An 11,981-nucleotide genomic window follows, 5' to 3' on the forward strand; every position below is an offset into this window, starting at 1 on the left:
ATTCTGTTCCAGGGGTCAGGTTTTTCACTGCAGCTCTGCTGTCATAAACAGTTCTGGTAAGCAGCTTTTCATTATTCAAACAATACGAAAGCTATGGAAGAAAAATAATTTCTTATATCAAACTATATGACTTTGTAAAAGTAATATTTAGAGATTCCAAATACCTGTTTATGTAAAAATATATATAACATTTTCCATATTTTAAAGAAAAAACTGGGATTCTGAAAAGAGTCCCAAGGAATCAGCCACTCAACCATGCTGCCTGGTATACCTTGAAAACTCAGTTTAGAGCCACTACAGAGAATAAAAGTTCTGGAGATAAGTAATTGAAATTTGGGCATTACTTATCTGGAGTAAGTAATTGAAATTTAACCCCTAGAAGCTGTGAGAATTCCTTTTCCTGTGACAGTCCTTTCTGTGGACATAGAAAACTGTTACTGCAGACTAGTTTATATCTGCACTGGTGAAAGGGAAGATGCACACCATGTCTGTACTGCAGAGGGTTCTAGACAAGCATCTCCTGCAGACACACATGGGTTTCTCAGGCATGGCAGTTAGTACTGAGGGATTAAGAAGGTTTGCAACTGCCTGCAGCAGTGTGTCCTGCCCTGCCCCTCCATTTCCTCCAACAAAAGGATATTTTATGCATGGAAGTGATGACCTGAAAGCACTCTGAGTCAGCTGCTATTCATTTGGGGAGGAACGATCCAATTCCCCCCTGTATTTTACCAGCACAGTACCTGTTAATACAAACTAAGTCTTGGAGATTTTCATCACCTTATTAGAATTACAGCACTACAAAATGCTAGAAGCAAAGCAATGGATTAAAGTTTTACATACAGACAAGCTAGGAAAGCACCTTTTGTGCACTCTTTGCTCTACAAACTACAATACATTGCATAGAAAGTTAGTGAGCTGGGATAATTAATTTTAAATGATTAGTAAAATGATCCCTTTTATGCAGGTGCACCTTACAAAGCAACCAGTCTGTGGAAGCCTTTCTCATTAAAGATTTAAAGATAAGCTCATTTATTCAGACAAAGCACTGTCTAATGTGGCTGTTTGCTCTATGAATTGCTGAACAACAATACTGTGCCATAAAGATCAATATTACAATTATTTTCCACAGGATGGTAAAAATAACCCGGCCACATACAAAAGTATATCTGAACTGGTTCAAAACATGAATGAGGTAACTGAATTTTAAAACCTGTAAAAATACTCCAGGCTACATCAGCAAAATGTGCTGTTCTAAGTTAACTGGATACTCTTATTCATTCACATCAATGCAACTTTACACTAATGAAGAGAGAAGAAATGTCAAGAAACTATACCAAGAATACTCTGATTTCAAGTCCTAGGTAAGGATATAATTGAAGTCATGGGGAAGGGAGAGGAAAAGAATTGGATACTGTAATACTGGGGTATAAATTGTGTCATATCATTAAAGCAAAGTACTTTGTCTCATGGTAGTGCCACATACTGAAGAATATCCTGGTCAAGTTAACCGTACAAGATTATATCTTGAAACCGTTATTGATTTAAATGACATATTTAAAGAACAGTTTACTGTCACGAGTTTCACTGACCACATGACTGTGTTCAGACAGTGACTGCAAAATGCAAAGGATAATACAAGGCAGACTGTAAAAGACAAGTTACAGAAGGGAGACTGCTTGAATGTCAGTGATCCACAGACAAAACAGATGTCACAGTAGATCGTTTCTGACCAGACAACTGAAAGAATGCAAATAAATCTAGATTTTGTGCTAAGCATTGCAAAGGATACAATTCAAACTACACGTGCTGAAGAGCCACTCTGTAATTCCAGACATGAAATATTAATACTCAGCCTCTTTGTAAAAATAAAAATTAAAAGTCCACTTAACTTAATTACATTTAATTAGAAAAGAAAAAATACTTTAAAATTATCAAGCAAATTAAATGGAAATTATAAGAGCACCCAAAAGTGTTATGGTATGAAAAACACTGAAATGCAGTTTTAATACATAATACACTTCTCAAAAAGTTGGTAGAGGAAATGTAGAAATAGCAAAAACATTTGAACAATAAAGAGAATTACTTTAAGAAAAGTTATCCTTAAAAATTGGATTTCACATCAAAACAAGAAAAATAAACCTATAAAATTGTCTAATTCATGCAAAGCCCCTCTCCAGCTTTTTCGTAGGCCTCCTTTAGGAACTGAGAGGCTGCTCTAAGGTCTCCCTGGAGCCTTCTACAGGCTGAACAAGCCCAAGTCTCAGCCTGTCGTCACAGGAGAGATGCTCCAGCCCTCCTCTGGACTCACTTGAGCAGGTCCATGTCCTTCTTGTGTTGGTGGCCCAGAGCTGAAAGCAGTACTACAGGTGGGGGCCTCATGAGAGCAGAGTAGAGGGGGAGAATCACTTCCCTCGACCTGCTCGTCACTCTTGATTCAGCCCAGGATACAGTCGGCTTTCTGGGCTGCAAGCACAAACTGCCGGCTCATGTTGAGTTTCTTGTCAACCCGCACCCCAAAGTCTTTCTCCTCAGGGCTGCTCTCAATCCATTCTCCATCCAAGCTGTAGTTGTGTTTGGGACTGCACCCACCCAGCTGCAGGATCTTGCACTTGGTCTTGTCAAACTTCATGAGATTTGCATTCACCCACCTCTCAAGCCTGTCAAGGTCCCTCTGGATGGCATCCCTTCCCTCCAGTGTGATGACCGTACCACACAGCTTGGTGTCATCAGCGAACTTGCCGAGGGCGCACTCAATCCCACTGTCCATGTCACTGACAAAGATGTTGAACTGTGCCAGTCCCTATACTGAACCCTGAGGAACACCACTCATCACTGGCTTCCACTTGGACATCGAAACATTGACAAGTCTTTTAGTGCAACCATCCAGCCAATTCCTTACCCACTAAGTGGTCCACCAGTCAAACCAATGTCTCTCCAGTTAGAGACGAGGATGTTGTGTGAATCAGTGTCAAAGTGTCTCCTCCTATAGCAGTATTTCCCTCCCATACTTGTGGGGGTTATAAAGACTAATATTTATTGCTGGGTTTGCAGTACACACATGATGATAATTTAATTGAGAAATTACCAAAATAAATAAGTAAAGGATTGCATTGGCTTCTTCCCATTCTTATCTCACCTGAAACATATCAAATCCTCCTCTTGGTAGTTTCCAAGAAAAATAGACTGTATTTTCTTCTTGCCCAAACACCTGTAAATCTGAAGGTGGATCAGGATCTAAGGTAAAAACAGGAGCGAATACAAAATTTAGTAACAAAATAATCTAGATTAATTTTAAGGAACTTGACATCTAAGGAAGACACTGCTGTAATTCATTATTTTATTGCTCAGTATAGAAACAGATTTCATTTTGTACTTAAGAAGAATATAAAATAAATAAAATTCACTTCTACATATTAACAATAGAATCAGAAATAAAATCAGTGTTTGTGTATTTTTATGGAAAAGTTGTACCATCCTAATATTACTGCTGATTCAGTTACCGGCAGAATCCTATTAACTACAGAGGAAACTTGTTTCTGTTCTAGAAGGTTTTATTTACCTAGTAACTTTCAATGATTTTTAGATTGAAAAGACGTATCTTCATTAATCCAGACATTGTTAAGATGCATTCATTTAGTAAGGAATAGCTTTTCTTAGACAATACCTTAAAATGTAACAACCCTAATTATCCAACATCATGAAAAGTTACTAATATATTGTGAACATACAGGTACTAATTTTGACGATGGTTGGGTGACTTCTTTTTAATCCATTGGTTGTCACAATACCTATTAGGAATTCAGTGCCAGGCAGAAGACTCCCAGATTTGTACATTCTACAAAGATTAAAAAATAGATTGTGTTCTTTAGGATTTTAAAAACGCATGTATGCATTCATATGTCAGTTCTTCATAGTATCATGGATATTATTTACACATGATGTGTATGTACATGACGTATGCTGTCAGTCAAAAATTATTTATAATAATATAATCAAATCTTAAATAGGAAGCATCACACATGTTCACATGAAGTTCAAGTACTAGGAAGTCTTAAAAGATTAAACTAAATTACATACAGGTCTACTGGTGCTCACTCCAGTGCAGTATTTTGTTTGCTCTTTGCACAAACACATCACATGAGATGTGTAATTTGTTAAAAAAATGCAATTCTTAAATAATAGTTTTTCACATGGGTAATGTGTATCAACTAAAACATCAAATCCATAGCACACATAATTAACACTTTAGAATACTTATTTTAAATACACAGTAAAACATCTGTTTTGAGTTCATGTCAGTTATTTTTTAAATGTAATCCTCATACCTTACACTGGAAGGTAACATCTTCTCCTCATTGAAGACCTTACTGTTTATTGAAAGAACATACCCATCAAACGTATTTTGGGCTGGTGGCCAGGTAACAATTATTGATTCAGAGTCTCTGCTATAGTTCAGATATTTAACTGCACTTGGTTCTGTGTCAATAAATTGAAAAAACAAAATTCATTACTTTAAAAATATATTCTAAATCTATTACTTTATGATAGGTCTCATGTCACCAGAATGCAATGAAAACTCCAGAAAAATTATGTCATGTCCCTGCTTATCTCAAGGAACCACAGACTGATACCACTGTACTCTATGTGTATCGGGATTTCTGCTCACCACAAGATCCAAAGCCAAACTGCTTGCTGCCCTGTAATGCTTAGTGTAATTCTGACATCACTGATGTTTTGAGTTCATCATTAACAGACAAGTCCTCAAGAAATGCTGAATTTGACAACATTGTGGTCTCACCTGTCTCTATTTCCTTCAGCACAAAAACACTGTCTCTGAAACCTTCCTTTTCTGTTCGAATTGTAAAGTTGTACAGCTTGCCAGGAGTAAGGTTGGAAAATACTGCTGTTTCTTGCTTGACCTTCTGGACCTAGAAAATCAAATATAACATTCACAAAACTGCTTGCAAAGTTTGCTTATCTTATGTAAATGATACCTCCACCTACTTTAATGGGAAATACAGTGTTTAATTTAGCCTCTGATTACTTAACAGAAGACTTCGAAAAATAACTACATTGCCTATACACAAGTGGTCTTTTAAAAAACATACCCTGAAAGCACTTGCACAATTTGTACATGTAACTTCATATTGCTGAAAATCTCCATCAGCACGGTCCCAAGCAATCTCTATCGAAGTGTCTGTAACATTACCTTCTCGCACATTGAGTGGAGCTGCCAGACCTACAGAACAACATAAAACACCTTACTGTTCAATCCAAGATTTCATTCAATCCAACACTTTTTATACCTCCTGTGGAGAAACAAAAGTGAAAACAATCAGATGCAGATGCAAACACAGGGCAAAATGTGATCTCAGGCATGCAAAAGATATACATACATTCCAAAACAGAAAAAAAGGAGAGAGAACAGAGAAATAGTATTGCCACAATTTAAAGAAAATTGCTTATTTGTTTATCTTAAAACTACATGGAGCTGAACATGCATTTCTCCCTGAGGATAGAGCTGGAACTTGTTGGTGGGAAAGCCCTCCAGAATGAAGTTAATCCCTCCAATACCACCACCACAGAATGTACGTAAATTTTGTCAAACAGCTCAGCAAAACTGAGTACGTCACACAACACAAATATACTTTATCCCTAGTTAGTACAGTGTTGAATGATACAATTCAGATCACATAACGAAAGAGCTTCCACTCTTCTCTGTATCTCTTGCATCCCCACCATTCATTTCTGGCCGGAATGTACAAAAATTTACACTTTCTACAAAAAAACTGGTTATCCGTGAGGGGTCAGTATTTTATCTTTTTTTTAATTCCAAGCTTTTGGAGAAGACGGAAGAGACAGACCAAAACTAGGGGTTTTTAAGGCAGTTTGATGCTATATTTAGGAAATGCTTTCGTAAGAGTGATCAAAACTCAAGTTTTTATTAAAATTGTATTTTAAGAAAAATCAGCTTTCAAGGTTTTCACTGTTTTGGGAAGAATTTTTCTGTCTTGCCCTGAAAGCCTAACTTCCTGAAACACTTGCTAGACATTTTATAGACTTGATATAAAAAACACAATTTAGAAAGTTTAGAATTCTTGTTCAAAAACCAGCTAGTATTAGCTGTATAATTATTGTTTACACAGACATATCACGGTGATTTTTCATTAGCCCATCTTTCCTACTGCACTGAAATAAAGTTAAAAGAATTTATAAATAAAAATTTTATATGGTGCCATATTATAGGCACAGATTTTAAATACTTACATGTCTTTACACCAGATACATGGTAAAAGGAGCTCAGCTTTTTTCCACTCTTTGTGGAGACACAGAAATCGTATTCTGTTCCTGCAGTAAGGTTTTCAATTGTTATTTTACCATCACTTTTTAAAATGAATGTCACATTAGGTCCTCCTTTACTTGTAACATATATGCCATCAAATACTCCAGTATCAGGCATGCGAACAAATAACACCACAGCATTGCTATAAAGTATGTAAGGAACTACAATCTGAACAGGCTTGGGCTCTAAAAGAAGAAAAAAAATTGAAGCCACCTGTTAAATCAGTTGCAAATAAATTCAACGAAAACCATGCAATTAATCTGAAGCAACTGCTCTAAGAAATATGCTTGCCCAGTGCAAATTAATAGCTACTGTAATAAAACATATCATTGCTCAGAAACAATAAACAACCTGATCTTTTTAGGTGTTTATTACTAGAATCCTAAGGGTTTTGAAAAATTATTTACGAATCAAAGCATGTTAGGCTTCCAAAGGTGTCAATGGAGTAACTTTCCAACCACACCTGCGCCAGTAAGGTAAAGGATAGCTGAAAAAAATATACCAAAATGTGTATGTGGACAGGGACACGAGCATGGAGAATGAGATACGTTTGATAGATGCAGCAGTGATGTGTTTAGTTTTCTTCCCTTGCAGCTGGCTCTGACAGCTGTGAAAAATCTCATCTAGAATTATCTGTCTTCTGTGTCTTTGGATGAGGTATTAAATCTGCTCCTGTATAAAAAAAAATCTGGAAAAGACTAAGCCTACTACCCTCCAAATTACTGTAATCATTTAGAAAAAATGACAACAGAGCATTTCATGTATCTATAACCTGACAGCTGCAGCCTTTGAATACTGCATGTATAAGGGAATCCTGCCCATTCCTTTCACATATGCCAAAAATTGTATACTGTGCCAAAAGTATTTCAACATCTTGGTAAACTAATACTAACAGGAAAGACCCTTCAATAACCAATATAAAGCTTTTGCCTTTCAACTACCAGTACTTCTCTTAAAGTCCTTTCCCAGCACCCTCTCACCAACAGCAGGGTAATTTCTCTCTCACAGTTCACAGAACCAACTAATGCATCTCCAAAAATAAATAATCTGCTTTGACCATTCCAATATTTTCCTATTTCAATGCAAATCAACGATTTACCCAATTCTTCTGTCAGTGGGAACAGATTCCCCGCTGTGGTCCTCATTGAAGTTACAAATACTACCGATGTGTTTTCCAAAGCTGCACCCTCTTTGAAAGTTAACAGCATCTACTTTGCTGTTAACAATTAGGACTGGATCAGTGTATTTCACATTCTAGTTTTGATCCTTGGCTATTTAGCAAATTGACTTGGTCTACCAAATCTGTTAGATGAGAGTAATGATAATGAAACTGATGCTGTCCGTATTATAGTCAATAGTTTTCACCATTAAATGATGTCTTACTTAAAGTGCATTGAACAGTCTTCGGTTCACTCATATTTCCATTATTTACACTTGCAACTGCTATTTCATAAGTCATTCCAGGAATTAGGAGATCAACCTTCAATTCTTCTTTATTGTTTAATAAAAACTTCTTAGTTTCACCTATGTCTGCACTGGGTTTCATTTGAATGTAGGATTCCTGACCCTCTTGTGGCAGCTTCCAGTGAACGATTACACTCTCTTCCTGAACATCCTCTGGGTGAATATAAACAGCTGTAGGTGGACTGACAGCTTGATCAAAGAAAAAGATGTCAGTATAAAACCATAGCTCAAACTTAATAACAATACACAATTCCTTTCCAATGATGCTTTTTGGTTTATCTTTTCCTTCTAAAATTTTCATGATTTTAAAACTACTAGTTCATTTAATTATTTCTTAAAATAGTTTTTAGACAACTGCCTGTAACAGACAGATTCTGTTCTCTGTTTTCTCATGACAAATAGGGACTTATTTTACAAGCATGTTGCATTCCATTGGATATATACAGAGTAAGAAAAAATATAATATGAGTCACAGTACCTATGATTAGAAAAATAAATTAATCTGTCTTCCCCTACATTATCTGAGACATCATGGTAACATTTCTACTTCGCTAGAATTAAATACACAAACCATGAATCTGTATTTATCAAATGTCCCTTTCTTTGGCACATACTCATGTGCAGTAAGTAGATAAATGAATAAATAAGTAAGGGGATAGGTACACTCACTCTTGGAAGGTTCTGAAGGTCAAAATCAGTAAACAGATAATACAGAAAAGAATTGCCTCAACTTTCCCCCAGTACAACCAAACAAACTGCATCTGTATATGTCCTTACAAATAATTTTGTGTCTTGAATTTTCAATCTAAACTCTGTCTAGTGAAATAAAACAACCAGAAAATAGATACATCACCTGTTGTGATTAATATAGGCTTCTCATGGCAGCTTAGAGTTCCTTTCTCTGCCACATTCTGTAAATATACCTGATACTGATGATAAGGTTTTACATTTCCTATTACTATTGAAGTCTTGCTTTTTTCAACTGGTAACTCTTCCCAGATGCTGGTTTCAGTATCCAAAATCTTGATGAGGTAGTAATGAAAAGAAGCACTGGATGAATGCTGTGGAGGCTTCCACTTTAAATGTATTTCTGCTGATGAAACATACGTAGCCTCCAGCTTCTGGGAGTGCAATGGTCCTATTGAAGAAGATCAGGAATAGAAATGGGTAACAGCTTCTGATGCCTTTTACCAGTAACTTTTTTTTTTTTAATACAGCCTGAAAAGCTGTATTAAAAGCTGTACAGTATGTACTTACATACATGCTAAATAGTATCACAGCAAATCAAACATGATCAAAAATATGTTACTGCTACTCTGACATCCAGCTTTGCCTTTGGACATCAGTAGGAATTCTGTGAGTAAAATTATGGCAAGAATGATCTTTTAAGATATACTTCAGAGAAGGTGCAGCTAGCTTTCTGCCTGCAGCCACCGAAAACTCCCAAGTTTTTCCTCATTAATCCCAATAAAGCATATTAGCACAAAAGCAAAATGACAGTGTTGGAATCCACTCTACAAACTGGTAAATCCTGGATTCAGAATTCATGTTCAGAGTTACTTACATTTTCAGGCAAAATCTGAACATAAGATACAGTGTAATTAAAGGAAAAATAAAAGCAGTGTATTATTATCTGGTTATTACTGCTATTTATTTTTGTAACTTACTTGTTTCTACCTTCAGAATTGGATTTAAAATAGCCTGTGCCCCTTTTGGGTTCCTTGCTGCTAATAAAAAACTATAGTGAAGACCAGGAGACAACTGCATAATTTTTGTTTGAGTTGTATTCACAGGCAATTTCAGAATGTATGGTTTCCTCTGATCAAAATAGTACTTCATTACAAGTGCAAAGTCTGACTTAAGCCACACGTCCATATCACTCCACATAAATACAGCTTCAGTTGTTGTGACATCACGCACACTAAATGTGAAGTTTTCTGGTATCAGAGGTACTGAAAAAGAACACCAAAAATAAAAAAAAAAAATGAAAATCATTAAAACATTTTTATCTTCAAAAGATAAACATAATTGGGGGAAGGCTTGTAAAAATAAATGCAAAAGATTGGAAAAAAATTAGTTACATTCATATTCACAAATATATGGTAGTGGTATATAGCAGAAAAATCCTGTGAAGAAATAGCCTGGACCAGTGGGATCTCTCTGAAGGGCATAGCAGTCAGTTTCATTTTCTGGTATCATTGACAAAGTTGACACACCAGCCTTTAGAAGATAAGGAGATCCATCTGTCCACACGAGCTGACCTTCCTCCTAAATTGAAAAAAATATAAACCCCATGTATTTTTACATTATATTGATGAACTAAGGCTTTCCTCATTGCAAGCATCTCTCCTAAACATCCAAAATTTACACACTTTGTTTATACAAATTAATTATATAGGAACGTTTTGAATAAAGTGAATATTTCAGTGTAAAATTCTAGCCCTTCTATCACAATAGATTACAAGGTTGTAATTTAAGACACGTAAGGCTAATGTAGAATGTCTGATTACAAATAATCCTTTAAAAATCACTATTAATCAAATAATCTAATCACCATGGATGGATAAGTTTCTAAAAATGTTATTCACATAAAAATAATTCATTCATTCAAAAATATTAATAAATTCAATCTGAAAGCAAGAACAGTTTAGCTGACAAAAGTCCAGGCTAGATGCACAGTCAGATGAGGAAATGCTTTCTTTTCCACTTTCTCCTCTTTGCTGGTAGCTCAGCAGTTAGGACACTCACTCATGCCTGACTCCATGTTTCTAACCTTTAAGTATGTCCAGTTCCTCCAGCAGAGCTCTGCAAATACTAGACTGGGGTAACACGTTATTTTGGAGGAAAGATGCTTGCAGAATATGCTTACAGCATTTCAGTGCAGATCCCTCTAGTGGGAGACATGTTTCAATCTGCACTGCACTAACATATACAAACATTTACAGAAGATTAATAAAAAACGCAACACATTTTATGCATGACATTGGAGCACCCTCAGGAGGTACCCTAGCATAAGTGCCTTCAGCTGCAGTAAGTCTGTGGTCCTACAATCTAAGTAAATGCTTGGGGGAAAAAGAATCAAATAAAATGCTGTGATGCCTTTCATTTTCCCAAGAAGGCAAAGAAGATTTTCAACAATATCAAATAATTCAACTTGTCTTTCAGGAGGACTTGTGTGTCTAGCCTGCTCTTTCAAAAGTACTATTCAGATCAATGTTTATCTTTTTCTTATACTGGTCTTCCCAGGCACCAGTTAACTACAGGCATGAGAAACAACAAGATACTTATATGATATAAACCTCTGCAGCAGGAAGTGTAAGAGAAACCCTGGTAAACAGTCTTTGGCTACTTCTTCTCTTTCCTGACTCTGAAGAACTGCATGGAGTGTCAGGACAGACAACAGGGTACCACCAAAACGCTGTTCACTCTTAGCCAGTGCACTGACCTACATCTCCAGCATCCCTGTTGTCTTTCACAAGAATGGTCACCTTCATCTGGAGGGGTTTGAATGCAAATGCAGATAAAATAGGGTTAAAAAGAAACTGTGAGTACACAAATGCTAGAGAACTAGTCCTGCTCACAGTGTTGCTAATTTTTATCTGTGTCACAGTGTTTGGCAGTTTTCCTGAGGCTTCTGAAATCTGAGTAGGTTACAGTCACAACTCTTTTTCATAGAATATTACAAGTCCCAAAGGTAGTGGGAGAGGAAAAATTGAAAACAGGAATGTAATTCCCTAATGATTCATGCATGAAAGAAAAAGTAAAAGTACTTGAATCTTTCTTATCTCAGATTTTAAACAGGTCCTAGTATGTCCCAAGATCTTTGAACTCCTGAGGTAAGTAAAATTTGGTGCAAGTAAAGTTTGGAGTTCTCAAAAGATGAGAGCAAATGAAAGCAGTGACACCTACATGGACTGTAACATATTCAGACAGTACTTGAACACACTAAGTAAGTACGACTATTTCAGAAAGAAGTGCTTCAAAATCAAAGCATATTATTATCCCTTGCTACTCTTTAAACAAGGTACTCATCTAGTTCATTTAACTGACTGCACTCCCACAAGCATAAAAATGCATGTAATGATTAACAGTTGACTGAGATTCCAAACAGGCAATTAACTCTTTTCTGTGTAATAAGAGTTTAAAAAGAAAACCCAACCTTTCTAACACTCTT

At 36.2% G+C, this 11,981-nt stretch overlaps 1 protein-coding gene across 1 annotated transcript in view; it reads right to left on the minus strand.

Moving 5' to 3' along the window:
* Nucleotides 1-2,434: 2,434 nt before the first annotated feature.
* Nucleotides 2,435-11,981, minus strand: part of LOC104412998 (tenascin-R-like) — a 16,887-nt gene continuing 7,340 nt past the window's right edge. The window contains exons 6-16 of the mRNA XM_010023879.1: nucleotides 9,889-10,075; nucleotides 9,475-9,759; nucleotides 8,661-8,945; nucleotides 7,727-7,996; nucleotides 6,268-6,528; nucleotides 5,109-5,239; nucleotides 4,799-4,928; nucleotides 4,326-4,476; nucleotides 3,729-3,835; nucleotides 3,137-3,234; nucleotides 2,435-2,623 (exon numbers count right to left, since the gene is read on the minus strand). Of these exons, the coding sequence (XP_010022181.1) occupies nucleotides 2,435-2,623; nucleotides 3,137-3,234; nucleotides 3,729-3,835; nucleotides 4,326-4,476; nucleotides 4,799-4,928; nucleotides 5,109-5,239; nucleotides 6,268-6,528; nucleotides 7,727-7,996; nucleotides 8,661-8,945; nucleotides 9,475-9,759; nucleotides 9,889-10,075 (2,094 nt within the window). The remainder of the gene's footprint in view (nucleotides 2,624-3,136; nucleotides 3,235-3,728; nucleotides 3,836-4,325; nucleotides 4,477-4,798; nucleotides 4,929-5,108; nucleotides 5,240-6,267; nucleotides 6,529-7,726; nucleotides 7,997-8,660; nucleotides 8,946-9,474; nucleotides 9,760-9,888; nucleotides 10,076-11,981) is intronic.

The sequence above is a fragment of the Nestor notabilis genome, unplaced genomic scaffold (genome assembly GCF_000696875.1).
Source record: "Nestor notabilis isolate BGI_N333 unplaced genomic scaffold, ASM69687v1 scaffold421, whole genome shotgun sequence".
In the NCBI taxonomy this organism is placed as follows: Eukaryota; Metazoa; Chordata; class Aves; order Psittaciformes; family Psittacidae; genus Nestor; species Nestor notabilis.